The sequence below is a fragment of the Notolabrus celidotus genome, chromosome 22 (assembly GCF_009762535.1).
Source record: "Notolabrus celidotus isolate fNotCel1 chromosome 22, fNotCel1.pri, whole genome shotgun sequence".
Lineage (NCBI taxonomy): Eukaryota > Metazoa > Chordata > Actinopteri > Labriformes > Labridae > Notolabrus > Notolabrus celidotus.
This window is the reverse complement of record NC_048293.1, coordinates 14,568,462-14,595,552: the sequence shown is the minus strand read 5'-3', so window position 1 is coordinate 14,595,552 and position 27,091 is coordinate 14,568,462. Positions and strand designations below refer to the sequence as shown.

At 37.3% G+C, this 27,091-nt stretch overlaps 4 protein-coding genes across 5 annotated transcripts in view; 1 reads left to right on the top strand and 3 right to left on the bottom strand.

Annotated features, from left to right (window-relative positions):
* Nucleotides 1-5,361, bottom strand: part of eml5 (EMAP like 5) — a 42,449-nt gene extending 37,088 nt beyond the window's left edge. For both annotated transcript variants that reach the window (XM_034675852.1, XM_034675853.1), the window contains exon 1: nucleotides 4,814-5,361. In XM_034675852.1, coding sequence (XP_034531743.1) covers nucleotides 4,814-5,010 — 197 coding nt within the window. In that variant the 5' untranslated portion in view covers nucleotides 5,011-5,361. The remainder of the gene's footprint in view (nucleotides 1-4,813) is intronic.
* Nucleotides 5,362-7,789: 2,428 nt separating this feature from the next.
* ttc8 (tetratricopeptide repeat domain 8) lies at nucleotides 7,790-13,334 on the top strand. The gene is made up of 14 exons (XM_034675840.1): nucleotides 7,790-8,039; nucleotides 9,530-9,650; nucleotides 9,745-9,808; nucleotides 9,902-10,061; nucleotides 10,394-10,483; nucleotides 10,571-10,615; nucleotides 10,718-10,803; nucleotides 10,900-10,987; nucleotides 11,076-11,186; nucleotides 11,285-11,424; nucleotides 11,521-11,695; nucleotides 11,815-11,937; nucleotides 12,463-12,546; nucleotides 12,654-13,334. The coding sequence occupies exons 1-14, from the start codon at nucleotides 7,809-7,811 to the stop codon at nucleotides 12,768-12,770; spliced, it is 1,635 nt and encodes a 544-aa protein (XP_034531731.1). The 5' UTR covers nucleotides 7,790-7,808; the 3' UTR covers nucleotides 12,771-13,334.
* A 371-nt stretch (nucleotides 13,335-13,705) lies between these two features.
* Nucleotides 13,706-20,290, bottom strand: LOC117806483. Its single transcript, XM_034675435.1, has 10 exons — nucleotides 20,173-20,290; nucleotides 18,462-18,719; nucleotides 17,897-18,063; nucleotides 17,349-17,492; nucleotides 16,418-16,547; nucleotides 15,924-16,040; nucleotides 14,743-14,994; nucleotides 14,446-14,609; nucleotides 14,155-14,291; nucleotides 13,706-14,037 (listed from the first exon to the last, which is right to left on the bottom strand). The coding sequence occupies exons 1-10, from the start codon at nucleotides 20,288-20,290 to the stop codon at nucleotides 13,887-13,889; spliced, it is 1,638 nt and encodes a 545-aa protein (XP_034531326.1). The 3' UTR covers nucleotides 13,706-13,886.
* Nucleotides 20,291-21,686: 1,396 nt separating this feature from the next.
* Nucleotides 21,687-25,532, bottom strand: LOC117806623 (oxidized low-density lipoprotein receptor 1-like). Its single transcript, XM_034675605.1, has 7 exons — nucleotides 25,428-25,532; nucleotides 25,219-25,338; nucleotides 24,805-25,065; nucleotides 24,555-24,718; nucleotides 22,997-23,133; nucleotides 22,836-22,887; nucleotides 21,687-22,502 (listed from the first exon to the last, which is right to left on the bottom strand). Exons 1-6 carry the CDS (start codon nucleotides 25,522-25,524, stop codon nucleotides 22,884-22,886), a joined length of 783 nt encoding a protein of 260 aa, XP_034531496.1. The 5' UTR covers nucleotides 25,525-25,532; the 3' UTR covers nucleotides 21,687-22,502; nucleotides 22,836-22,883.
* Between the last annotated feature and the right edge of the window lie 1,559 nt (nucleotides 25,533-27,091).

The window sequence follows — 27,091 nt, the reverse complement described above, 5'->3', positions numbered from 1 at the left end:
GGGTGATTTTAGTCATTTATTTTCAGAATGGATTAATTTACTGTCATTATTTTAATAAATAAATAAAAGCTAGTCATCTCATCTCTAGTTCCCTTGATTGTTTCAGAGGAAATAATGCATAATTCATCATCTTACACTAATTACTTGTTAAACAGTACATCATCAATATTGGAAAACAGACCCTTATACTCATCGTGTTAATACTGACATCAGTCTTGTCTCTGTGTGAGGGTAAAGTGAGGTTGGGGGAACATAATGAGAGCTGCTTCCACCTCATCAGTGTAAAACATTTATAACACCACTTAAACGCGACGTCCGTTTAACTTTATGTTTTTAATCTCAGTGACGAGGATGCTGAATCATGCTATCGAGCTAAGTAAGTGTACTGAACCCTGGAGGATGCTAATGGGGGAAGACAGTTCTGCTCTTTAGAGACAGAGCTACCTTCCACTCTGGGAGGATCTCAGCTGCTCACAGCGGAGATAGGATTTTAGTGACGATCTGCAGAGAACACCTGGAAATGTGTGTACAGGTAAAAAAGGAAAAAGAAGCTGACGCATATAGTAAAGGTTATTGATAAAAAATAAATAAAGAGAGAGCCCACATTACACCCACTTTAAAGTCTCTGCATTGGCTTCCAGTATCTTTAAGAATATATTTTAAAATTATTTATTGTTTTTTAAATCTCTTAATGGTCTTGGCCTTCTTATTTATCAGATTTGCTTTTATCGTATGAGCCAGAGAGAGCCCTCAGGTCTTCAGGTAGTGGACTTTTAATTGTACCACAAGTAAGAACAAAGATCCACAGGGACATTTTTAAAAGCAAACACACTTTTTAGTCTCCTTTTTAACTGAGTTTCTTTCTTAAAACAGTTTTATTTATTTATTTATTTATTTATTTATTTATTTATTTATTTATTTATTTATTTATTTATTTATTTATCATCTAGTTCAAATTGTAGTCATTTTTATTATATTTTATTTATTAATGTACTTTTTTTTTTTTTTTTTTATTGTTTTATTCAAGTAAAGCATCTTATTTTCTTTTAATGGTTTGATATTTTAGTGTTTTATTACCATAGAAATGTATTTTATGTTGGTGATTTTAATTACCTGTGTTGAGTTTTAACACCTCGTTTCACCTCCAGTGTTTCCTCATTGAGATATCATGAGAGCGTTTCCTCAGTTCGTTCAGAAACTTATTTTTTATTCTATTTATTTATTTTATTTTCATTGTCATTACTATTGTTGCATATATTGTTTTCTTAACTTTAGGATTGTGGGGTAGGTTTGGGGTCGGGGCTGGGGATGGGATTCTTAGTTTATTCTATTTTAGGTTGTTTTTATGTACAGCACTTTATGTTACAATGTCATTGTATGAAAAGCGCTTTATAAATGAAGTCTGATTGATATAATGGGCTGGTTTTTTACTGTCATAATTCCTCACTAAATCTTTACCTGACATGTTACTACCTTTTCTTCATAAAGAAGAAACAAGGTGATTTCATAGGTGACTGAACACAAATGTAAAAACATGGATAAGTGATTCATCTCCACTAGCTCGCATGGCTGATGTCAACAGTAATTGCTTAAAGCACATTCCCACATACGCATCTGAGTCATCAGCAGTATTATTTAATACTGGAACACACTATAGTGCGTTGTTCTAATCACAATGTAATGACTTTAAAGAGCATGGTTTGACTTTAGCTCCCACATTATTATGCAGAGTTAGTTCACAGTAGCTCATACAGAGTGCAGGTGCAAGACTCTTCTCTGCAAACCCTCATCTTGCAAACTCCTGCTGGTTTTCACAAGGAAACACATTTTATTAGTAGTTAGATGATAAGAATTTACCCCGCAGTATGGATACAATTTGATTACATTTCTCTCTACAGGCTCAATCAGGTATATATAATCCATATATCTGGCTGTCAGTCATAAAGTGAACATGATATAATTATGTGAGACAGCCTTTCATATCTGTGCTCATTTATTAATCCTCACTCTGTATCATTAAAGAAATGCAAACAAGTCATAAAGGTGGAAATAAACAGACATGAACATTTTTGATGTTCAATTCAACGCATTGTTTTTGGAAAAGACAGTTATTGGTTCCTAACTTCAGAGAGTAATAATAAACACTTTCTAAAAAATCCTTCTTCAGATCAAAGATATGACGCAAATAAAGACAAGGAGTCTATTCAAACATTCATCTCACAGCTCTATCAGCCACAAGGTTTAAATATACACCTCCTCTTTCTTTTGAGCCACAAATGATGGCACAAATATGTTCCTCCTTCTCCACCCTTCCTCGTCTAAACTGGATTGTGTGTGCTGTTATAGCAGCAGTCATGGGAATTCAATGGGATCACACACTCTGAGCATCTCTCAGTAATTCGGCTTATCTTTTTATGTGCACGCCTGTGTTTAAATCTATTGGTGTGCATTGTTCAGCTCAGTGTGTAGTGCGTACATGCTCAGCATGTCAGCATGATTGCAGAAAAAGGAGGGATTAAGTTTGTGGTACAGAAAAACTCCTGCAGGTTTAACCTTAGCCTTGGGTTCTTTGAGTTTCAGAAACAAACAAACATCAAGGTACGCTGTGCAGGAACATGTGAGGAAAAAAGAGAGTTTGGTATCTGTAGTGTATTATGTTTTTGCCAAGCAACCTGTGAATTCCTCTTTATGACAACAAATGAAACACCATCCTGCATCCTGTCTGCTGCCTTGGACTGCTCAGCCTTTTAATTCATATAAAACCAAACAGGGAGACCGATTGAAAGTGGCTGCAGGGAAACACTAAACCCAGAATAGAGAAACAAGACAGGCAATTAATTTCCGAAAGTAAAACACCAATTCATATGTAGCACACAGACAAAATAAAGCTGTAACCAGAATAGATCAAGGAGAGGAAAGAAGGAGGTTTCTGCTATCTGAGGGGGCAGCATCCATTCCACATGAGTTAGTGCAACGTGAGGAGAGCCGTCCAACAGTTATTCAGCTCCAAATCTGCTGAGGAGTCAAAGGAAACGAGAGCTTCGGAAGCACACAATGGAGACCTGAGATGAAAATTACTGTAACCTGGCCAGTGTTAAGAAGACAGTAGTGCTGTAAATATTTTCCTGCAGAGCGTGATATCTATTTTAAACTACCTGGGTGCAGCAGAAGTCCAAATAACACCATAAGGAGCCTGATTTGAATGAATCCTTACAAATTAGCTTGCATTAGTGAGCACAGATGTACAGATGGCCAATTTGATGAGTCGCCTATTCAATAATTTTGTGCATATTTACTAGTTCTAAATTGCATGCAGTATTTTTGTCCCACACTTCAGTTATGTCAGTGACTCATCCAGCTAAGTGTTTGAACTCAGGCTTTTCACCCACAGGGCAGCCCGGGGTTAGTAAGCATCTCTGTTGTCCCATTAATAATGGAGCAGGAGTCCAGCTGACTGCCGACACACTATATAATGCTCGTCATCTCCACGCCAACCCACACACACACACGTCAACTCAAGCGCTGGAGAGTTGGACACGGGTTGTTGTGCGGCATGCTGAGGAGCAGTCAGAAGAAGGGCAGGTGGTTTGTTGCATGTGTGATATAACACTGGTTACTCTGCTCTGTGTTCTCAGAGAGAAGGTGACTCCAGCTTTCACCTCTTTTAAATCAAAGACTAAGACTTTTTTATTTACCTCTGCCTTCCTTTCTTAGCTCATTTTAACTCACTTCAAATTAATTAATGTAATTTTTAATATATTTCTAATTTTCCTTTTCTTTTCTGTTTTATCATATTTGTCATTTTAATTATGTTCTTTTATGCCTGTCTGAATGTCTCCAATGCTTTTAATGTTTCAATGTAAAGCACATTGAGTTGCCCTCGTGTATGAAATGCACTATACAAATAAAGCTGCCTTGCCTTGCCTTGCCTTCAAAACCAAGGCTCCATTAAATGATGTTCGTGCAATGTTATTTGGAGCTGCACATAGGAGCAATACTAATGACAAGTAGAGGCATGCAGGCTGGTCTGGGGAAGCTTAAAAATATATTGAGTGGTGGGGAACTGGCTGAGCTCAGTCGGTAGAGCTGAGGTCCCATATGCAGAGGCTAACTCCTTGCTGCACTGGCTCTGGGTTCAACTCTGATCCCTGGCCCTTTGCTGCATGTAATCCCTCTCTCTCTTGTCCCTCTTCAGCTGTCCTTTAATAAAGACAAAGGCAAAGGAAATACTCTTCATATTCTGAATATATTATCAAAAAATATGTGTATATATATATCTATTTATTTTAACTCTAAATTCAGTCTACAGGAAATTAGTATTAAATGTTTAAAAAAAGAATGCCAGTCCCCTTTCAATTTGATTTGGGGTAAAAAATAAATAAATAAGCATTTCTAAGTAACAGCCTTAAGCACTATTTTAAGCACTAAAGGGTGAATCTAGGCTTAATGACTTTTACTGATATAATCTAGGAGTGCTGTAACTACTTAAGGAGACATTAGGAGGGCTAGCAGTGAGTTCCAGAGCAGAGACCACTCTTCCATGTGGACGGCTGGTCAAGAGCCCTTGCTCTGCTTGATTGTCTTCAATAGCCTGAAACCCCCTTGCAAACTCTGGTTTTGCAGTTGGATGCCCCCATGAGCACCCTATACGGAGCTAAACCTGATCTCATGTTACATTTCACAAGGTGACACCAGCTCCTACACTGACAGCAATACAGTATCATACTCTATGGGTCTGCTGCTGCTGCTGCTGCTGCTGCTGTCCGAGGTGCTGAAACTCACTGTTATATGCGTGTTTGTGTGGTTACACTACCTGATTATGTCATCGTTGTGCCCAAGGTAGAATTTCTGCTTGTGCTCCCGGGTGTTGTACACAACTCCCACACCGGCGACGAAATAGACTATCTCCTTGGCGGCGGTGTAGTACAGGTTGTTGCGGCACTGATGTCCCCGGTATCCGTAGACCCACTCCAGTCTCAGGTGGCAGTTGGGAGCAGTCCTGTCAGCCATGTCCGCACTTCCGTGTCTGTCTCTCAGTCGCTATCACGTAGGTTTTCTGAAACAGTGTCATTCACCAAAAAAGGATTTATTTTAAGCCCGCGTGCCCCATTAGTTCTGTTGCATTTCCACCCGTCCAGCTCGCGCGTTGAAATTGGGCATTTTTCGAGGGTCATGTGAATTTGAAGTCTTGCTGTCTGAGGAGAGGAAAACTCTCTGTCTCTGTTGGAGAAACAGGTTTCTAAGCAGCTGTTTTCATTGTTGAGAATCGTCTCGTACTTCCTCAGCCCCGGGGCTCGCGGTCCTCTTCGACACAGGTCAAAGCTCCTGTCAAATCCTACAAAGATGGAGCTGCTCTGTTATTCCGCAGGCCCCGCCCACAAAGACAATGAGTCAGCCTGTCAACCAATCAGATCCTGTAACTCATGCTCGAGAGGAAAAGCAGGAGGGATCAACTCAGTCAACTCTAAAAAAGTTATGCTAGGCTACAGACTGGGTACCAAGCAAGATTAAAATATGATATTACAATGTATTTTATTTATTTATTATGTATTTTAACGTACTCTGTTGATGAGAGAGCAAAATACCAACGTCAAATGATTTAATATGTTGTATGGTTATTACTGAATAAGATAAGATATACTTTATTTGTCCCCCGTTGGGGGAAATTCTTTTGTTACAGCAGCTTACAACCATACAACATGGGACAGGGGAATACAACAATGTACTAACATAGTTAAAAAATATAATAAGAATAATAGCAATGACAAAGGTAAATTAGAATAGAATAAAATACAATACAATAAAATAGAATAGAATAAAATACAATACAATAGAATAAAATAAGATAAAATAAAATGAAATAAAAATACATTTATGCTTGTTTTCATTTTTTATATTACTTTTCTATTATTGCTTATCTTTTCATTTGCACATATTTAAAGTTTATTTGTTCATAATCCAAAATGGTCTATTTTTTCATGATTACAAAGCGTTTGTTGTATATTCCTCTCTGTAAACAAAGATTTTAAAATGATCAACATCATTATTTTTAACTTAACTACCAACATTTAAGTTTTTTTGTTTTTTACAACTTTATCTATAGAAAAATTTCAACATTTAAGACAGACAGTGTGATATACAACATAAGGTATGAAAATATAGAATAAACATCAGTTGTCACATCTGAATGTCAACTCCCCTTCCCACCCACCCCCCATTACAAGGCAATTCAACAACTACAAAAAATAAAATAATAATAATAATAATAATAATAATAATAATAATAATAATAATATAATAATAATTATAATTATAATTATAATAATAATAATAATAATAATAATAATAATAATAATAATAATAACAATAATAATAATATAATAGTAATAGTAATAATAATAATAATATATAATATTATAAGTAGAATAAACGTATTAGATAAAAAAGATAACAAAGAGCAAGTTAAGATTGCACCTATCAGTCCTCCAACTCCGAGGAGAAATCTAGAGAATGTATATAGTTCAAAAAGGGATCCTTGGTAACATAAAATGATTTCAACGAGCCTTTTAAGTGTATTTAAGCTGAGCTGAGCTGCAAGGTCCTGCTGCAGGCGCCTCTCCGTCAGGATCACATTCTGGATCAAATTCAGAGGGTTGAAGTAACGCGGGTCTGTAAGCAGTCCTGTATATTCAGCCAACATGTAAACATTAGATCAACGTGCTGGACAGCCAAGACCACATCCACTTCCTGAGAGGGCGTGGTCAGAGAGCTCATTCTCATTTAAAGGCACAGACACAGAAAACAGCCTGTTCTGAGCAGGGCTGAAAAAGAGGGGTTTACACAAGCGAGCCGGATACGGCCCTGGTGGTGAGGCTTTCAGCAGTGTGACTGCCCCCTGGTGGCTGGCTGCAGTATAGGTAAAAAAATCTGTTTTTAAAAATAAATACACGTCGTACAAATGTTTCTCACATCCGTATGCTGTGGTTATATGTAGTTATTATTTGACTGTTTTGTGTCCAAAGCCTGTTTTTTCTGAAAAGATTCTTCTTCGTTAGTTATTAGAGTTTAAAAAACGGGGTTTTACTTCCGGGTTTCCTTTGATTCACAGCCGCCGTAGAACGAAACTTCAAAGGGCACACAGCGTCTTGTGACGTTACGCTGTAGGGCGGAGCTTATTACAATGGCTTCACAGGCTCTGGCTGCACAATGGCTGCGCCCAGGAGAGGGATTTTTTGGCTTCAGAACTGTACAACGGGAAGAGGTGGAGCAACGCTGTCCATTTATATTTACAGTCTATGGGTTTACAGGCATGCCAAAATCTGATTTCAAAGTGTTTTTTTGAGCATAAACTTTAAAGACATGTAGTGGGGACCTCTTAGACAATATATTTTGATGAAAAAGAGCATAATATGTCACCTTTAAGGCACCAATTACTGCACAACACTCCCCATGTTTTTTCTCTGGAAGTGCATCCAAGAGAGTAGTTCATCAAACCTTTAAATGTTCCCTCTTCAATCTTGGTATCTTTGAATTCAAACCGTACATCAAGCTTATTTATACAGTCTATGACATCAAGTTATTATTAGCACAAGAAACATGTTATTTATACTCATGGTACATATTCAGCATCAGATACTTTTTGTACGTTAGAACTGTAAAGCAAATGAGCCATGATATACCCTCTGAGTCCCCAAATGTTAAGCCTTTCTCGCACTTCGTTATTTTCAATTTTTAACGATTATTTCATTTTATATTTCATTCAGTTTTATTTTGTGTTTTATGCGGAAGTTGCGCAGGGAAAGCTGCGCATGGAAAGCCCCACCCACTCTGCCGTTGCTGAGCGACAGAGGAAGCTTAGGAGTCACCATCGTCTCTGCTCTTCTAAACAGTCCGAGATCATTACTCAGATTTCCACTGCCGAAGCAATGGAGGTGACGATGGACCCTATGTTTTTGGCGTGGAGCTATTTCAGGAGACGAAAGCTTCAACAATGTTCTGATATTTGCACGAAAATACTGCAAGAAAACCCATACGACCAGGTACTGTGGTGTAGTTAGCTGGGCTAGCCTAGCATGCTAGCGATTATCCATTAAGAAGAGCCTGCCTGTATGCTAACATGAACACACGGAAACTGTGTAATCCTGACCTGTTAATTCACTTAAGTTTAATAACGTTCAGTCTTAGTAACATTTTGCTAAAACAGCATTCATCCCAAGGATTGCTGGGACGCATTCGTGCTCAGGTCACTACACGTGAAAAAATGATGCCCCTCCACAAAAAAGATAAAAAACTTATTTTAAGGTACTTTTACCTTGAAGTAACCAAACAAAACAGCCAATAGAACAAGTTAAGATTTGCTTGGTAAGATTTCTTAAAATAAGACGTAGCATTCAGAAAACTGATCTTAAAATTAGCAGGGAAAACTTATTTTAAGCAATATTTTACGAGTATTTTAAAGCTACGTGTCTCAGAAAAAGCCAGGAATGCTAACAATTAGTATTTTTTCACTCAAAAAAAGATTTTTGCACTGATAAATTTAATGTCAACTTCTTCATTTGAGATATTCACCTTAATTTGAGTTGTATTATAGCGGCACTTCTCTAGGTTTAAGACCATCTTGTACTTGAAATAAGATTACAAAGTTTAATTTGAGCATTTTGAGATATAATGTCTTCTCATAGTTAGCTGGATGTACTAATATTCAGTCATGTTGTTTTTTAGGATGAGCCAGCTATGCTCTAAAGTAGGTGTTTCATTGTGTGTATGTAGTTTGAGGATGTATATTTTTATCTGATTTCGAAGAAAAAGTGCCTGAAAACTGTAACCCACCCTTAAAAAACAACCTTTCTTTCTTTCTTTCTTTCTTTCTTTCTTTCTTTCTTTCTTTCTTTCTTTTATAAATGGAGCTGTTTTCTAAAAGATTCCCCAATAAAATGCTTTTACTTAAATCAAGTGAAGTGTTTGTCTTAAAACAAGATTATCCGTCTTCTACAAATAAGATCTCAGCTTGAAAAATGTATGAAATGTAAAATAAACCCTGTTTCTTCTAAATTACAACTCAAAACAAGATCATTTCAAGATTGTTTGACTTAACAAGATATATAAGATGCATTGTCTTAAAACAAGTCCCTCAATCTTCCTCAAATGTTACTTGTTAAGTACATTTATCTTAAATCAAGTGGGATAAGAAATTTTGACTCAAAATTAGACAATTTCACTTGGTAAGATTTTGAGTTTTTGCACTGTACATTGCATTTTGTTTGTTTCTCATTCTCTGCACACTGTCTTATTACACCGACTTATTTTTCCATTTATTTACACCTATCCTCAACTGTCTTCCTCCCATACTAATTTACTGCATGCATTCAAGGACTCCTCCTTGCCTATCGCAGAGGTAACTGTGACTGTGGAAAGTTTTCTTTGTCATCCTTTTCATCCTCTATCACGTGAATAGTACAACATAGGATGTGGCTGCAACAAGTAGGTATCCAAGGCCATCTATATCATTGAAGCTTTGTTTGTATTGCAGGCTGCGTGGAGCTTGAAAACTCGTGCTCTTACTGAGATGGTATACATTGATGAAATTGAGGTCGACCAGGAGGGAATTGCTGAGATGATGCTGGATGAGAGCTCCATTGCACAAGTAGCACGTATGCTTCCAAACTTTCAGTAAAATATGGTAAAATTATACATTTATTAAGTTCTGACATATGTTTGATGATTTATGTCTTATCTTTTTTCAAGGACCTGGAACATCACTGAGACTCCCTGGAACAAGTCAAGGTGGAGGTCCTACACAAGCTGTCAGGTACTTGTGCTAGGCCATGAAATTTCTATCATTGAAAAAAAAACTGAGACAAAGTAGGACATTAGTGATCTGAGTCATCTTTTTGAATTCAAGGCCTATGACACAATCAGGGCGTCCTATCACAGGATTTGTGCGACCCAGCACACAGTCAGGGCGTCCTGGGACGATGGAGCAGGCTATCAAGACTCCAAGGACTGCAAGCACTGCTCGTCCTGTTACTAGTGCTTCTGGTAGATATATTCGCCTGGGAACAGTAAGTAAATACTCCTCAAACAATTTCAGCCAGCAAAAAAATGAAAGGCTCAGTATCAAACACAACAACGTTTTTTTTTCCACCAGTGCTTTATATTTAAAACAAAGAATATGGTCAGCAAATTAAGAAAAAAACACTTTTAAATTTACTTTAAAAAATTTCCCTCTCATAATGTCTGTGTTTTAAGTATTTTGCCCATTCCATTGTCCATAGTTTACATTTATCTACAATGTTAGTGCACCTCATTATATTTAATAAGCTCTATTTCCTAAATTGGCACTAAAAAAAGTCTGAAACATTCATCATGACATTTTGTCCTGCTGTTTCTCTAGGCTTCGATGTTAACCAATCCAGAAGGACCATTTATAAACTTGTCAAGACTAAATCTGGCCAAGTATTCCCAAAAGCCAAATTTATCCAGGGTAAGGCTGAGACTGTGACTTTCAAAAAAATTAGACAAGATCATTTGTGTTTTTCACATGTGAAGTAATCATCATTGTCCTTCACAGACTCTTTTTGAGTTCATCTTTCATCATGAGAATGATGTGAAAAACGTAAGTGTTGCTTTAATCTCTTAAGAAAGAAAAAATGATCATGAAAATGTTTAGTTTGTCATCTGTTGTCCATGCAATGCAAACTTTATCTGTCCTGTTCAGGCTTTAGATTTGGCTGCTCAGGCTACTGAGCATGCTCAGTTCAAAGACTGGTGGTGGAAAGTTCAGCTGGGAAAATGCTACTACAGGCAAGTCACTCACAAACATCAGAATTTGGTTGTTTAATATTTCTAACTATCAAAGTTTTGATATTAAATGAGATTACTGTTGTCCGTCATTTCCAGGCTCGGTTTATATCGGGAAGCAGAAAAACAATTTCGATCAGCCCTAAACCACCAAGAGGTGGTGGACACATTTCTCTACCTTGCAAAAGTAAGGATCATTATGGCTTTACCTCACGTCACGGACTTTTTGTGCTTGTGCTTACAAATAAAAAAAATGTGTGCGTGTTTCCCTCTAGGTGTATCAGCGCCTGGATCAACCAATCACAGCGCTCAACCTTTTCAAACAAGGCCTGGATCACTTTCCTGGTGAGGTTACCCTTCTAACAGGAATCGCCCGGATACATGAGGTATAGTGGGTCACCATTATTCTTGTTGTAGTTCACCTAGTTCCCCCTACAGAAACAAGGAAACCATATGATTTGTCTATTCTGTGTTATTGTTGCAGGAGATGAACAACATCCCATCAGCCACTGAGTACTACAAAGACGTTCTGAAGCAGGACAACACTCATGTAGAGGCTATAGCCTGCATTGGCAGCAATCACTTTTACACTGATCAGCCTGAGATCGCTCTACGCTTCTACAGGTCAGATAAGCTGCTCTGCATAATTTAGGTGTTAAACTTACAGTATGTGTAAAGTTGTATCCAATATGTGATTCAATAACCTTCTCTCACTACTAGACGGCTGCTCCAGATGGGGGTATACAACTGCCAGCTGTACAACAACCTGGGCCTGTGCTGCTTCTACGCGCAGCAGTACGATATGACTCTGTCCTCATTCGAGAGAGCTCTGGCTCTGGTGGCCAACGATGAAGAGCAGGCTGATGTCTGGTATAACATTGGACACGTGGCTGTGGTGAGCTAACAATCTCTTATCAAATCTAAAATTATTGCACATCTGAATTTAAAAAAGACTGCTTGCAAATAAAAATCCCACCTGAGGTTGGAAAAAGTTCACATGATCTGTTTTTACAGGGCATTGGGGACTTGACTCTAGCCTATCAGTGTTTTAAACTGGCGTTAGCTTTTAATAATGACCATGCTGAGGCCTACAACAACCTGGCCGTGCTGGAGCTACGCAAAGGTCGCATCGAACAGGTAAAGAAGTATTATTAACTCAGCTTTTGTTTTCATTTTAATTGTATGAGGTATGAAACCATTGGTGTCCTTTAAGACCCTCTGTTATGATGTAACACAGTCTACTGTTTTATAGTCATTAAACTGTCAGTATCATGATTAACCTTAAAAATGAAACTGCCAAAGAACATTTTTTGATGACTCACTCAGCATTTCATGCAGCTAGATGTCCTCCTGTTAGCTACACGTCATGCTGCTGTCATGCTAACTTGCAAACGAGCTAAAATGTTTGCAAGAATTGGAGAAGGGTGTGTTTCTTTAAACAGGCTAACACTAGCTTGGCAGGCACAACCCTACCAAAAAGGGAGAAAATACAAGCTGTGATCTGTAAGAACAGATATCTGCTGTCTCTCAAATCAAGTAAAATACGTCAGAGGTTGTGGCTTCGAGCTCTTGAGACGAAAATAGCAGAGTCTCTGTCAGATTTTCAATTCTTCCTCCAAAATTAGCAATTGAAAATCAATGAATGGTTGTCTTTTCTTCCAGTCTAAAGCCTTCCTGCAGACTGCTGAATCACTGGCCCCTCACATGTATGAGCCACACTTCAACCTCTCTATTCTCTCTGAAAAGGTAATTTCAGTTCACATATTTAACTTCTACATAGCCCAGTAGCTAAAACATCAAGTATAAGCTCCATGAAACAGTCTGCTAATGTGATGTTTTATTTCTGTGTGCAGATTGGAGACCTTCAGAGCAGCTATACCGCGGCACAGAAGTCTGAAGACTCTTTTCCTGAGCACGTTGACACTCAGCAGCTTCTGAAGCAACTTCGGCAGCACTTTTCGGCGCTGTAAGCAACAGGCCAGAGTTCTTAAAAAGCAAGATGTGGTCTGAATAGAAAGTTGACTCAGATCAGAGACACTGCAGTGGTAGGTAAAAGCTAAATGTTTGAAATACTGGCAGGTTAGTCAGACATGACAATCTATGAATGGACATTAGCTTTGGTCTGTGTTTATGTATAAAGGGTATTTCTTCACCAAATTACCGGTCTATCAGGAACACTTTCTAATAGTGTAACAAGGTGTTGGTACAGTCTTATGTGGAGTTTCCCACACTCCACTTTTTATTCTCCAGCATCTCTCAGAGCCTATAATGAGGTTTAAATGACATTATAAAACCACTAGAGCCTCCAGTGGTTTATTGCTTTGACTCCACTCAAGGATGGACAATGCGTCACCTCCTCCTGTTGTACAAAAGTGAAGTCAGCCCCCTCCAAGATGCAGGCCGATATTTCCTCATTTGGAGCCGGAGTTTGTGCAGCAGAAACTGGCTGTTGTAGCTGCTGTATTGTATACTGTCTTGCAACTTCTCCTAAGCTAAACACATTTGATTTACCAATAAAACAGCAAAATTCTTGAGCTGAGAAAAATTCATTTGATGAGTTTAAATTTATTATTTTGACCCATGTCCCATCTGCTAGCATGGAGGAGGAAGGCTTTATGACCTATAGTGAAGCCAGTCAGTAGGGGAAGCTCCAAATATTTTGGCTTCACTTTTAAGGAGCAGTCATGGCATCCATCATTTCATACAGTGAGTGGTTTATAGCCCATGTAGTTATTATCATCTGAAACATTTGAAAGATTTGTTTTACAATTCAATATTCTGTCTGTGGAATTCTTCATGGAGTGAGCAGTTTATTTGAAAGTGGGTATTTTGATGAACTGGTAACTAAGTGTTCAGATCTGATAGTAATATGTATTATTTGTATATTGTAAAGGTAAAGATTTTATTTATTACATCAAATGAAGTAACATACATTTCATAGGATATTTCATAAGTCATGTATTTTGCTTATTTGGACCTAAAATGCAATTTTGTAGTCTCAACAAAAATTGAAGTGACAATAAAAGAACAATTCACAAAAATGTTGCTTCGCCAGCATTCATTCTTTGTTCAATTAATTAAAAGCATTAATTAGATAACCTTGGTGCCATTTCACAAACCCATTTCAGTTTAAAATTGCATGGAGCATCATTCCAGGCAAAAAAGGGGTTGTCTCTGGGATATGTAGCTGCACAGTCCTCGTTTCCCTGATTGTTTGGCTCTCCAGTGTTCCAGTAGCTGAAACAAATGTCAGATTGGCTTTGGGTAAATATCTGTTCTATGGTTTTTGCATTGAAAATAATCACTCATTGGCTTTTAAGAGTGGTATACAGGATATGAGAATGCAGCTACTACCTGTCAGTCAGTCTTGTTCCATCCAACCATTTCCAAGTTCCCTCCTCATCCACATCTGTCAACCCAATCCAGAAACCATCATGGTATATGTTTCCACTGCTTTCATGATAGTTTTTTATCAACCCGCTTACAGCCAGCTGATCACACCAAAACATGTGCACACACAAAAACACAGAGAAACGTGTTTAAACCTTTTCCTGCTCAGATATAGAACATAAAGAAAGAATGGTTTAAATGAACTTTCAGATTTTGTCCAGAAATATCAATGTGTTTTTTGCTGTGGAGTCTTACATGTTCCTCTCTGCTGTTTATCACTGCCAAGTCACTTCCGTACTTCCTGCAGAAGTCTCTGGCTTCCTGCCATGATTTGCGTACAGTACCACTGGAGAAAGCGAAGTAGTAACACATCGAGTTAACGAAGGTCCATCCTGCTATACAATGTCTGCAGCCCTCCTCTGTTGGCCAAGAAAGTTGGATAATGAAGTGTTATTAGTCAAGTAATGATAGTTATGTATTTAAACCTTCAACAGAGTAAGATCAGTGGTCAAAATAACAAGCATCAGTAGAACAAAAATCAAAAGCTCTCACTCATCATTGGCAGATGCGATTTTAATCCGGCAATGTTCAATCGAATTGTGTCCGCCTCCTTTTCGTAGGACTGGCATCTTCTGTTCAGGTGCTCCATCTCCCACTTGGTAATTTTCGCCTCATCGATCACTCTTGCCAACTCCTTCTTGGCTTCATCCCGTCTTTGTACCGCAGTGTTGTAAGAAACATGTAGTTTGGCCAACTCACTGTTGAAGTCTGTTACTAAATAGAGCCCATCTGTAAGTTTGTAGTCTGTGAGTGGAGGAGACACAGTAGTGTTACTTAAGCAAAGTCCTAAAACTTCCATTTACACCCTCACAGTACATTTACAGTTACTAACCCTTTTGGTATGCTTAATCTTAGCACATGTTGCACTAGACAGGTGACTTTGTAGTCAGACGTCATACTGCATTAGCTCACAGGAGGGAGCTCCTGAGCTGTCAAGAGAAATGCATGGTGGCCCTTGAGAATGTTCATACAAATAGAATTAAGATTGATCAAATATAATTCAAAACATTTAATAAAACCTGCATTTACTGGTCTCTTCATCATTTGGGGGCAGTGTCAACAAACTGTTGTCAGGATTTATCCCCCTTCATAGTTGTCATGGCAAACTTGTTAGCAGTCACTTGCAGATGAAGAGTTACATTAGCTAACAGATACTGAGTGACATTAGCATTCATATAGAATATACTTGTTTTCAGCCAATTCACTTTCTTGGAGCCCTAGTCAGGTCTATATAAAACTATAAAACTATTTGGGTCTTGAGCTGCTAAATGCTTCACTGTGTTAACCAGCTGGCTGCTAAGTTATGTTTAGCTAGCAGCTAACTTCTATATGGGTCTTTTCCCACAGAATCCTTTGCCACCAAAGCTTAAGAAACAAAAAGAGAAGTGATTTTTTATCTACAACTCAGGTTGTTTCTTGGCTCTTTTTCAAAATTGTATTGAAATATCAGAGTAGCCATTAAGTTAATCAACTTTCATCTATTTCTTTCATACTGCTTTCCTTTAATAAACTTATATTTCAAGATGAATTTTACTCAAAACCTAAAACGTTGTGTTGATGTTGTGATTCTACATTTGATATCACAACCCCTACAGCCCCATAATCATCTAACACCAGAGTGTTTTTACAACAGTGTATATCTTGGAGTGTTCTATAAATTAACAATGACTTACAATAGACTCCCAAGCCAATGTCAACAGCCAGAAGAATGACAGCGAGCACTGCCAGGCTTAATGCCAGGAGTTTGTAATGATTCAAACTGGACTCAGGTCCAACCATGGACATGGACACTACATGGAGAAGAAATGATATTAGAGTGATATTAATGTGAGTCATAAACTGGGTAACATATATTTTAACAACACAATATCATCAAATGCATCTAAATAAATTTGATAAAGGTGACTAAAAGGCTAACATAGAAGTTTTAAAGTGATTTTGTTATTTAATGTGGTTTTTAAGTATCACTTACACATCTATACTTTTCAGTGATTAATAAAAAACATACACTATAACCCATAGCACACCAAGGATACTTAAAAATAGCATCAAAATGAACCTTATGTTTGCCCAGACTGTTCGTATGATCTATCACTAACAGCTAAGGACAGGTGGCACAGATCCTCATCATGTAAGCAGTCATTAATTCACTGTTAGTCTACATTACCTTGTTGCTTCTCTTGGTTTGAGTAGAGAGTGTTCTCATCTGCACTGAGTTCATCTTCACTTATCAGTTTGCTGAATCCGCCACCTAAATTTCTTCCATCCTCCATTTTGGCTGACAAGACGAGTACAGACTGATGTGTTTGTCCAGAAGAGAGTATTTGTCAGGACATTGCCCTGCACGTAAGAGTGTGTGTGTGTGTGTGTGTGTGTGTGTGTGTGTGTGTGTGTGTTTGTGTGTGTGTGTGTGTGTGTTTGTGTGTAACATCACGAACACAAAATCAAGATAATTTGTTAAATATTTACAGTGCGCTGAGGCAATTTGAAAAGCAGTTTCAATTACTGATCACAAAATATTTTCCATGTTTATTCAACCATTCAAGCACAATACAACATTTGTCACTTTTATTTAGTCATGCACATTTTATAAAACTTCATATATTATTATTTGGCATACACATGTTCTTCCACATACAATTATTTTACACCAGCAGTGCACACAGAAGTCTATAGTTACTCAACCAATGTACCTCAAGAAGTTTAAACATACAAAAAAAAATCCCCTAAAACATGTATGCTAAATTGTTAAGCTGCAGTTTTATATCTGAATTAGTTTGCACAGATACAAATACATTTATTTTATTATTGTGATCTCTTTTTTAGAAGTTTCATTGCGGGCTTGGCTGTTTCTCACAGATCCAGTTATATTGATGATCATGGCAGTTTCCATTGTACCACATCTTGGTAGTATCAGTAGAGTAAAACAAAGCAGCACAGTCCCCACTCTGAGGTCCTTCATGCTTAGGCTGTCCACTTCTCCAGTACCTTGGATAGATAAAACCAATAAAACAAATAATTTGGTCCTACTTTGTTAGGCAAGGGGATGCATTTGCAAAGCTATAGAGAAAAATTGTAAGTGTTATTGTGTGTGATACTTGCATTGATTCCACCTCAGTCACATTGTTAACCCACACCCAGGTTCCCTTATTCACCACGTCGGTGAGGCCGATCCAATATCCCCTCTCCCACCACTCACCAAGGCCACTCCTCTGGGTTTGAAGCATCTCAGACAGGAGTTGCTGTAGTAAGCAGATATGCGAGTCAATACCTTAGTGGCTTACCTTTGATTTGTATTGATATAATATATTATCATTGTATATAAATCATTGTATAGACTTCAAAGGTTCTGAAAACCGGGTTTGTCTCGTTTAGCTTCTTACTCTGAATAATGGCGTGGGAATGAACAGCATTTTCTGCAACATTGGTTTTGTTCTGTTTTTTTGGTGATCTTCTCAAACATGTTTAGGGTCTGGATATTAAAATAAAGGCATAACAGGGCACTGCACATCTACTCTTAAGCTATATTTGAAACAAACAGTCACCGCACATGTAGGTTTCCTTTGGGATGGCAAGCTTTATGAGTGTTAAAACTCTGACAAATGAGCATTTACTTCATTCCTTGAACTTCAGCTTTTTGACCCACCTGCTCCTCCAGGTTATTGATCACCAGCAGTTCTCCTCCCTTACTAACGCAGTCCGCCCTGCTATCCAGCCAATTCTTTTTGGAGTTGGACTCATGACGAGAAGAAAAATAATAGCAGGAGGATTTAATGAAACTCCATCCTGGTTGGCACATGTTGCAGTTTTCCTCTGTTGCAAAAGAAGATTAAAATAAATGTTGACATATCTGTTAAGATATACATATATAACAAATAATTATCATAATACAGTGTGCAATAAAATAAAGAAATGCTCCACTATTAAAACACTACATTCAGTCACCTACAGTAACATAGCAGCATAGGTTCAAGTAAAACAATGAACATCTGTGTTGTCAATAATGTGTCTTGCATGGTAAATAATGTGTATTCCATAGTAAGAGTGTCTTGCACCAAAAAACTATATTACATTTGTAGAAATGTTATTCCCTATAACTAGTGTACTCTTTGATACATACATTGTGTAGTTTAATGGCATGTTATCTCTTGAAATGTTTGAAATGTTTGACAGACAGTTTACAACCAGAGCAGGATTGTTAGTCCGCTCACCTAATGAGACTTTAATGGTCTGCAGCTTTGCCTTCTCTACGCGCAGTGTCTCGATCTGACTCTGAAGTCGGTCCATGCTGATCTTGTGCTGCTTCATTTGCAGCTTTACTTGCAGTTGACTGGCTTGCTTATTTGCTAATTCTGCTCTGGCTGCCACTGTTGCTTTGATGATAGCGCTGTGGTTGCGGAGATAGTTCATCTCAAAGAGGATGGATGTGGCTGCTGAACTAGGAACCGGAAGGTAGCTGGCCTTGGCACCTAAGGCACAAAAACATAAAAAGAGAAAAGAGAAAAAATATGTGGAAGAATTGTTTGGCCATGAGAACATCGTTATGTTGATGCCTCTGGATTGATGCAATTCAAATTTGCTGCAGATAATCATGTTATTGCATGATTCTTCTTTTTTTAAATTATATTTTTTGGGGTCATTTTTGGGTTTACTGGACAGGAAAGCTAAAGAGAGGCAGGAAATATGAGGAGTAGAGAGTTGGGGAAGACATGCAGCAATTGGCAGAGGTTTGGATTTGAACCTGTGACCGCTGCGACTTTGGTGATACCCTGATCATGATCAAGAAACAGATGTGCTGCATTGATCCCAGACTGGGAAATTGTGGGAAAATTTTGAATTTGGACCAATGATCCCAAAGGATTTCCCACCAGCCTTAGCTTCAGTTTTTGTGAAGCCAAATGGAACATGTATCAGCACCTTAAGAAGTTAAACTTCAACTGCAGTCGTTAAAAATATTACAACCATTAAACATCAGCATGTTAGCATTGTTACAAAAACATGTTAGTATGTATCACAGCCACAAAGACATAATGCTGTTAACATAGCTGTTAGCATGGATGCTTACAAGTTGGTGTAAAATCTGGTAAGCATCTTAGGCAGCACTTTTGAAAATCACATTGTTAAAACCACAGTGAATTATTTAAACTGAAACGGTGAATTATTTGTTGATAAGCAGAGAATAACCAATGATGGTTGGATGATTAATAAAGCTTTAAAGGGCTTGTTCCAGTAAAGGCTCAAAGACATGATAATACTTATGGTCCAACTTGTGACATTGAGCAGACTATATTGTCAGTCAGGCTCTGTTTAAGAGGCATTGTATAGAGGTTTTTGGCAGAATAACTGTGAAATAATAAGTTACAGCTGTATGCTTACGCTGAATTGCAGAGCAGCACAACTACATCAAAACACAATAATCCATTTGTTTTAGTGGTGACCTCGAATTCTATAAGATAGATAGGAATTTGGTAGCTATCTGTGAATACTCATACTTACAATAAATACCAATGACAACAGCAGCTATCAGCAGAATGGCATTCAGCAGGCCCAGATTCAGTACAACGAGTCGATGGCGTGGTAAGGCAAAACAACCTCCCTCTGTCAACGGGTTAAAAAGGGTCCAAATTTTCATTGTTTGTTTCATCATGAATTGAACTTTCTAAATACGATTAAGAGCATCTTGATCAAATTGATGCTTTTAATTAAAAGGTTACAAAAACATGTTCAACTGAAAATCACAGGTTTAATTCAGCAATATTTTACATTTGTTTCAAATTGAATAAGACCTTTTGTGATCTAAAAATAAAAGGAGCAGTTTGTAAGAGAAAAGAGAGGAAAGAGAATGGCGGCACAGGAGTATGAAAAGGTGGACATTAGTCAATAACAACAGAGAGAGAAATAGATTTTTAAAGTTTGCTGTACCTGTTCGAAACGTTCGATAGTGAGAGCCTGAATGTCCATATTGACTGAGGTTTTGAGAAGTCTCCTGCTTTAATACATTTTTGTCCCCGAGTCCTTCCTGTGACTGAAAGTCCTCCATTATGTTGGTGCAAGCAATGCCTATTGATCTGTTTGTGTCCTGCTTTTACCAGTGATAAGACTTGTGCGTGTTAGTCCGAGTCTCTCTCTCTCTCTGTGTGTGTGTGTGTGTGTGTGTGTGTGTGTGTGTGTGTGTGTGTGTGTGTGTGTGTCAGTTTGGACTCTAGCTTAATCTCTGAGTTAATATTTTAGCAAGTGTGGACTAATACCACATTAAATACCTACACTGTTGTGATACAATTTTTAGATACATATCAGAAATGTAGATATGGGCCTAAAATAATGTTCTCTTGATGCTGTCTGGAGCCTGGATGCAGTTTTCTGCATCATTTGACTTTTATCCATTTGACCACTCTTATTTTTAATTTTAGCACTATGGCCAGAAAGATACACTTGGAATGCAAATTATATTTAAGGTGCTCAGTAGTAATTATGAAACACTAATTTTTACCAGCTCAGATCACTTTTATGTCTATGCAGTGCTACAACAAGCAACTGGCTATCCTACCTTAGCATAAGGTTTTGAAACACAGAGAAGCTGGCTTATTCATGTCTGATATTAACATAGTCTACCATCATCTTACAACACTGACTAATTAGCATGTTGTATTTAGTTTTAGTAAACACTGTATAAAATACTTAAGCTAATAACACCCATAACACCATGACATGCTGCATTTTCACTGTTACATATGTAACGCTTGTGTACATATAAACAGTCAAGTCATAATATTTATTTACGTTAGCTTTAGAGGCCCCTGATGATGTACTGATCTCACGCATTAAGGCAAACTTTTCCAATTGCTGCTATGCTATGCTAGTTAACTGCAAGAGCTTCATACAAAAGTGGCAAAATGGGAGAGGCTTACATAAGTAACACTTTGTTAAAGATCATAAATAGACCATAGACTGTATAAAAGAAATAGACACAGTTATGTGATTTTATGCATGGCTGGCCAAAAAAATATGGATGAAATCTGAACAGCTGGTTTACTCAGATTATCCTTAAACATGTGCAGGGTTCTCAGATTGTTAATTCATTAACTTTTAGTTTGTGGTTTAGCTTGACTGAAATGCATTTTGACAGTTCTGGGATATGCATGTATCTTGCAATTTCTGTTTAACCATTTTACAAACTACAGTACAAAATTCTGCAATTTTGATGGGAAGATTTCATAAACTTGAGAATGGTATATCATTTTCTGGACACATTTTTTTTTTTTAAAGTATTTTTAACACTTCACATTAGGTATTAACATGGTTTATAAAATTACTTTTAGATTTTGCAGTAAGAGCTGCATGAAAAGATAGAACAAAACTTATTTACCACAACATCGACAACCGATGTGCTTGGTGTTACAGGGAAAAGTTAACCAAGACATATCCGAATAAATGTATAGGTTTGTTGAAACTTTTAATGGCCCAAAAAATGTGAAAACACCACGTTATATGTACTTCTTCTGCTTTTGTTTGACAGTGTTTAGCATGTTAGCCTCTAATATTTTACTGATTAACATCAAATGCAAAAATAAAGAATCATTACAATGACAAGAACATCTATATCTATTGAATAATCAAGTCTATTATTACTATCATTACATTCATAATAAAGTCTTCAAAAATATATTCAAAATAAGTTGAGCTAACTGGATCTATGATGAACTAAAAAGGTGATGCATTTCTGAAAAGTACATTCTAAGTGCAGACTTGAAAATGTTTTTAAAGTAATCTACAGATCAGCTTGGTAAAAGATAGGAGAGACATTCTGATGAGTGAATCTGTATCACTCTCCTTTATATCTGCTAAATATGAAACTATAACTATAAAGGACAGACAGTGACTAAAACACAACTGCATTTAGAAACCTCCCCTGTTAATATACTCTGTATTATGTTATGTTTATGTGTTTATTCAAGGAGAAAGGAAATTTGCAGATGAATAATCCTAAAAAAAGAAAGAAAGAAAAGAAAAGAACTGTGTCTTCCTATATGATTGTTTCAGCCTTGTTTAATGCTCTGGAGATACTCAAACCCTGAATGGAAGTGGACCAGTAATCCCTCAACAACTAGTTTGGCTCCATTTCACATAACCAGTCTTTCATTGAAAGGCAAGTTGCATCAAACAACGTTCTTGTTGTGGTTCTCAAGTTCAGGATTGCCGCACAGGCCCCTTCTGGTGCTTCTTGGTTGTTTGGCTCCCCTGGCTTCCAGTACCTATGAAGCAATAGATCCATACTTTGAAATATATGTACTTCAAATTAACATAGATTTCATCTTTAATAACTTTGTATACTTGTAAAAAAATTAGGGAAATGGTTAGCTCAGCACAGAGACAGGATTTGTTTTTTTTGATTGTCAGCTCACTTGCTGTCTATTGATATTTAGTTTTTCCTGAAATGTGAAAACACAAAGTTTAGTTTTAACAAGGAGTTCTGTGCTGTAACTGTTTCTTGGTGCAGTGAAGGAGGTGACCTATATTAACTGGGAAAATATGTTCCCACGGTCAGTATTCTTTGAATACACTTATGTGTTTGAATGATATTCGACCTGTTTCCAGTTCACTTTTTTGATAAACACTGGGCCATTTTGAGTTGTTTACCTGGCAAAGTTTGGGTAATTTTCTTCATTGTACTCAAACTTTACCCAACTCTTGCTTTATGTGGTCAGTATTTTTTCCAAAAATGCAGAATGTGGCTTAAAGTTCTCACCTTTCATCGTGTAGAGTTTCTCCATTTAACCACACCCAGCTGTGCTTTGCTGGAACAAACGTCAGACCGACCCAGGCTCCGTTTGGATCCCTCTGATTCGAGCTTTGATCCTTTTGTTGAAACTCATTCAGATTTAACTAGGCAGGAACAGGAGTTAAACAACAGTGCAATTTTGTTATTAAAAGGTACACAATTGGGCATTTCATTAGGAGTGCATGCCAAGCTAGCATCTATTGAGACGCTAAAGGGATCATGTTTAAAATGTACATGTCACCTCAGTTGTACTTTACTATACAAGACAGAAACAGAGCCAAATGATTAAATATGCCACTGAAAACAGTCCAATGTGTTAAAATCTACAGAAAAGGTTGGTAAATGGATGTTTACCATTATTTCTAGTGTGAGTTTTATACTATTGCTAGCTAACACCTTAGACACTGAAGCTGCGGATGGTATGGCCTTGAGGGGTTGTTCATCTTGTTTCCAACGCTTCAATTTAGCTTCTGGGTAAATACCATTTTATTGAACCCCAGTAACTTCAAAGCTTCATGTCATGCAATGCAGCTGCAAGTGTTCATGGTGCTGGTTAGCGTCTAATTTAGCAGGACTTAACTACTCTAAGATATTTGATAACACTGTCACTTCCAACTTGAATTTAGCCACCTTTTCTTTCATAGTTAAAACCTTTCTTTTTCATACTTTGGCATAAAAAGTTTTCTTCCTTGAAAAGAACTGTCTACTATGTATCATTAATATCTCTATGACTGCAACCCAGGGCTATTTACTTAATAAATCAATAACTTTCATTATTAATCTGTAAATAATGTAATTGATTGAAAAATGATTATATTTCTTCTATTGATAATAGTCCTTACAGTCACACTTTGAGACGCGCCTATGATTATGGTTAACTCATTAGCCTCCTTAAAATGAGGTGAACTGGTCTTACTGGTCTCATTAAACACTACTGTATCTCATGCCATGTACCATTTTGCTTTGACTTCAGGGAACACCTTTGATTTTGTAGATTTCTCTATCATAGCCTACAATTATTGTTTCTTTAACCTATTATGCCTTCTTTGTTAAACCTTTGGAGAAACAACAAACTGACACTATGAATATTGAAGAGTCAGAATCAAGCATTTAGCACAGCTGTGCAATAAATCCATGTAAAAACGTCTGCCATTAAAAGCAACAATTATCACATCACCCCTATGATTGAGGACTGTGCATAATTGTGGCTGCTAAAACAATGATAAATAGAGACTTTCTCTTTAAACATTGTTATATGAAGCCATTGGTAGTCTAATCTCCACAAAGAATGACTTAAAAGCTACAATACCTAATATTCTAAAGTACATTTTCTTCTGTCTGGCCAAGTGATATTGAGGACACCTCTCAGTATTCAAGGCCAAAAAAAAGAATTGTAGCTCCATAAACATAAAGCTATTTTTTTTCTGTGACTTCTCAGAAAGCTACAGGTATACATGAATACATTAAGAATAAGTCCACCCATACATTCATCTCTTGAGTTCCATCCACAGGAAACTGGACTCACCTGCTCCTCCAAGTTATCAATCACAGTGAGATTACCACCCCGGTTTATACAGTCCGCCCTGCTGTCTTGCCAGTTCTTTAAGGTAGTAGTTTTTGATTTAGAAAAGAAGTAGCACGTTGAGTTGATAAACTTCCATCCTTGAAGGCATCGTCCACAATTGCCCTCTGTTGACAAACATCATTGAAAATCACATCAACAAGAAACTGTTTCATATCCCAGTGCATAAAAAATGAATGCAAAAGCCTCTCACGAATATCAGCTATCTCAGACTGTAGTGTTGCTTTCTCCACATGTAGACCCTCAATCTGACTCTGGAATCGGTCACAGAGGGTCTGGTTCTGATCCATCTGCAGTTTCATTTTTTCCTGTCTTCTGAGCTCCTTATTTAATTCTTGTTTGGCTTCTTCTTGAGATTTGATTATTTCAGCGTAAAGTTCATTTTGTGCCTTGAACTCTAATATGAGGATTTGTGCAGTTTGGTCAGGAGCTGAAATCTCACTTACTTTTCCACCTGTGATTTGCAAAAATAAGAGATACTTTTTGGTTATATCCAGGAAACAAGTCACTTTGTGTTAGCCATTCTACAGCATTGGTTAGGTCTATAGCAAGAGTTGATAAGTACAGTGTATTAGAAGGGTGACCTGCAACACCTTCTTATACTCACAGTAAACCCCAATTACAACAGCAGGTAACATGAGAATTGTGTTCAGCAGTCCCAAACACACGATAACCAGTGGATACAGTGGAAGACTTCTGGACCCAACTCTGACCGTTCTCACATATCCTGAACACACAAATACTTGGAAGTGAGCTGAAAGTACACAACAATATATATTTAATAATACTAAGAAAATTTCAATAAATCAAGCATACCTTTGTTTCCTGTGTCATGGGGTATTGATTTTCCATCTGTGTCATCATCATTTGAAATCATGTCTGAGTTTCTCTCTGGTTTTAGGGTTTCCACCATACAGTCTATGGTTTCACTCCCCAGCATGTCACTGCTATCAGCTCTGTCAATATTACACAACGGAGTTAGTGCAATTTGTGTGTGTATGCTTGTAACCCCTTTACCCTCTCTATTTCTCTTTTGTTAAAATGTTACATGAAGTTCCTAATGTAATGTTCTCTGTTATTTTTGGCAGCGTAGCCTAGTTTATGTTTAATCCATGGTAACTATTCCTTTATATGTTATATATCTGATAAAGGAGCATAGAATGTAATATTTAAATCCATTGTACAGGGCTCCATTATCAACAAGATTGGTTTTTGATAGGACTTGAGTATTGATGTGATACCCCCATTTTTGCTGGTTGGCTAAAGACTATCTCTGCCATTCACAGTTTTTAATTGATTTTCAAGAAAGGATACAACACATTTATTCAGCCATTCATTTATTTTGCTATATAACCCTATTATGAGTGAAGAGTAATGCTGATTTTAAAACCAAAGCTCACACTTACATACATTAATCTGAAAAATGTGCTTTGAAATCATACAGTATATTGTCAGCTTTAAAACAAATACAAGTCTTATTCAAATTGTATCAGTTATTTGTTAAATGTCCCTTAATGTGATATATGTCGCTTGAGTAGAAAACATGATGTAGACCCATTTAACTGAACACAGGGGCATCGTAGTGGGGGGAAAAGTGGGACTGACTACCTAGGGCCCAAGTAGGGAGAGGGCCCCCTAATGGGACTGAAAGTGTTCTACTATGCTTTTGTTTTGTTTTGTTTTGTTATAACTGCAATAAGATAGCTAAAATTGTCTGAATATATATACATACATTCAGAACTCCTTTCTGGAAAAAAGGGGAGTCTCTGTCTACGTTTGGACTGTAGCTGTCTGTCAGCAGCAGCAGCTCCTGGGGTGCTGAGTGGACAGTGGCTGCGGAACAGACCAGAATTCCTGGTGACGCCCCTGACTGTACATAATCTATAAAACAGGGGTTCTCAAACTTTTTGGAGCCAGGAACCCCTTGCAGGTGAGAAAATTTTCGAAGGACCCCCTCATAATTGTAACATAGATTAAGCACATGCTTACTACCATTTGCACTCTTAGTTGCCCTTGGAACTATTTGTATTGTAAAACGTATCAATCTAAATACTTCAGACCTGTACCTTAGTGATAAACAGATAACACTTAAATTTGAATCAAGTAAATACCACTTGTATACTTTAAAACAGAGGGTAATTTCATTCCTTGTGGACTCAACATGACAGCATTTATACTTTTCAAGTAATTGATCTTAAAAGCTTTCAGAAAATTAACAGTAGCAAGACTCACATATCCCTTGAAGCCACTAAATATCCCAACAATGGTATATAATATATACCATTGTAAATTCTAAAATTATAAAATGTTGCTGTCATTTCAAACAGCATATTGTGCTGTTTTGAATGACACATCAAAATTGTATAGTTTATTAGAAATGTATTTTAATTATTTCACGGACCCCCACGGGTCCACACATGGACCCCCAGGGGTCCCAGGACCCCACTTTGAGAACCACTGCTATAAAACATATAGTCACC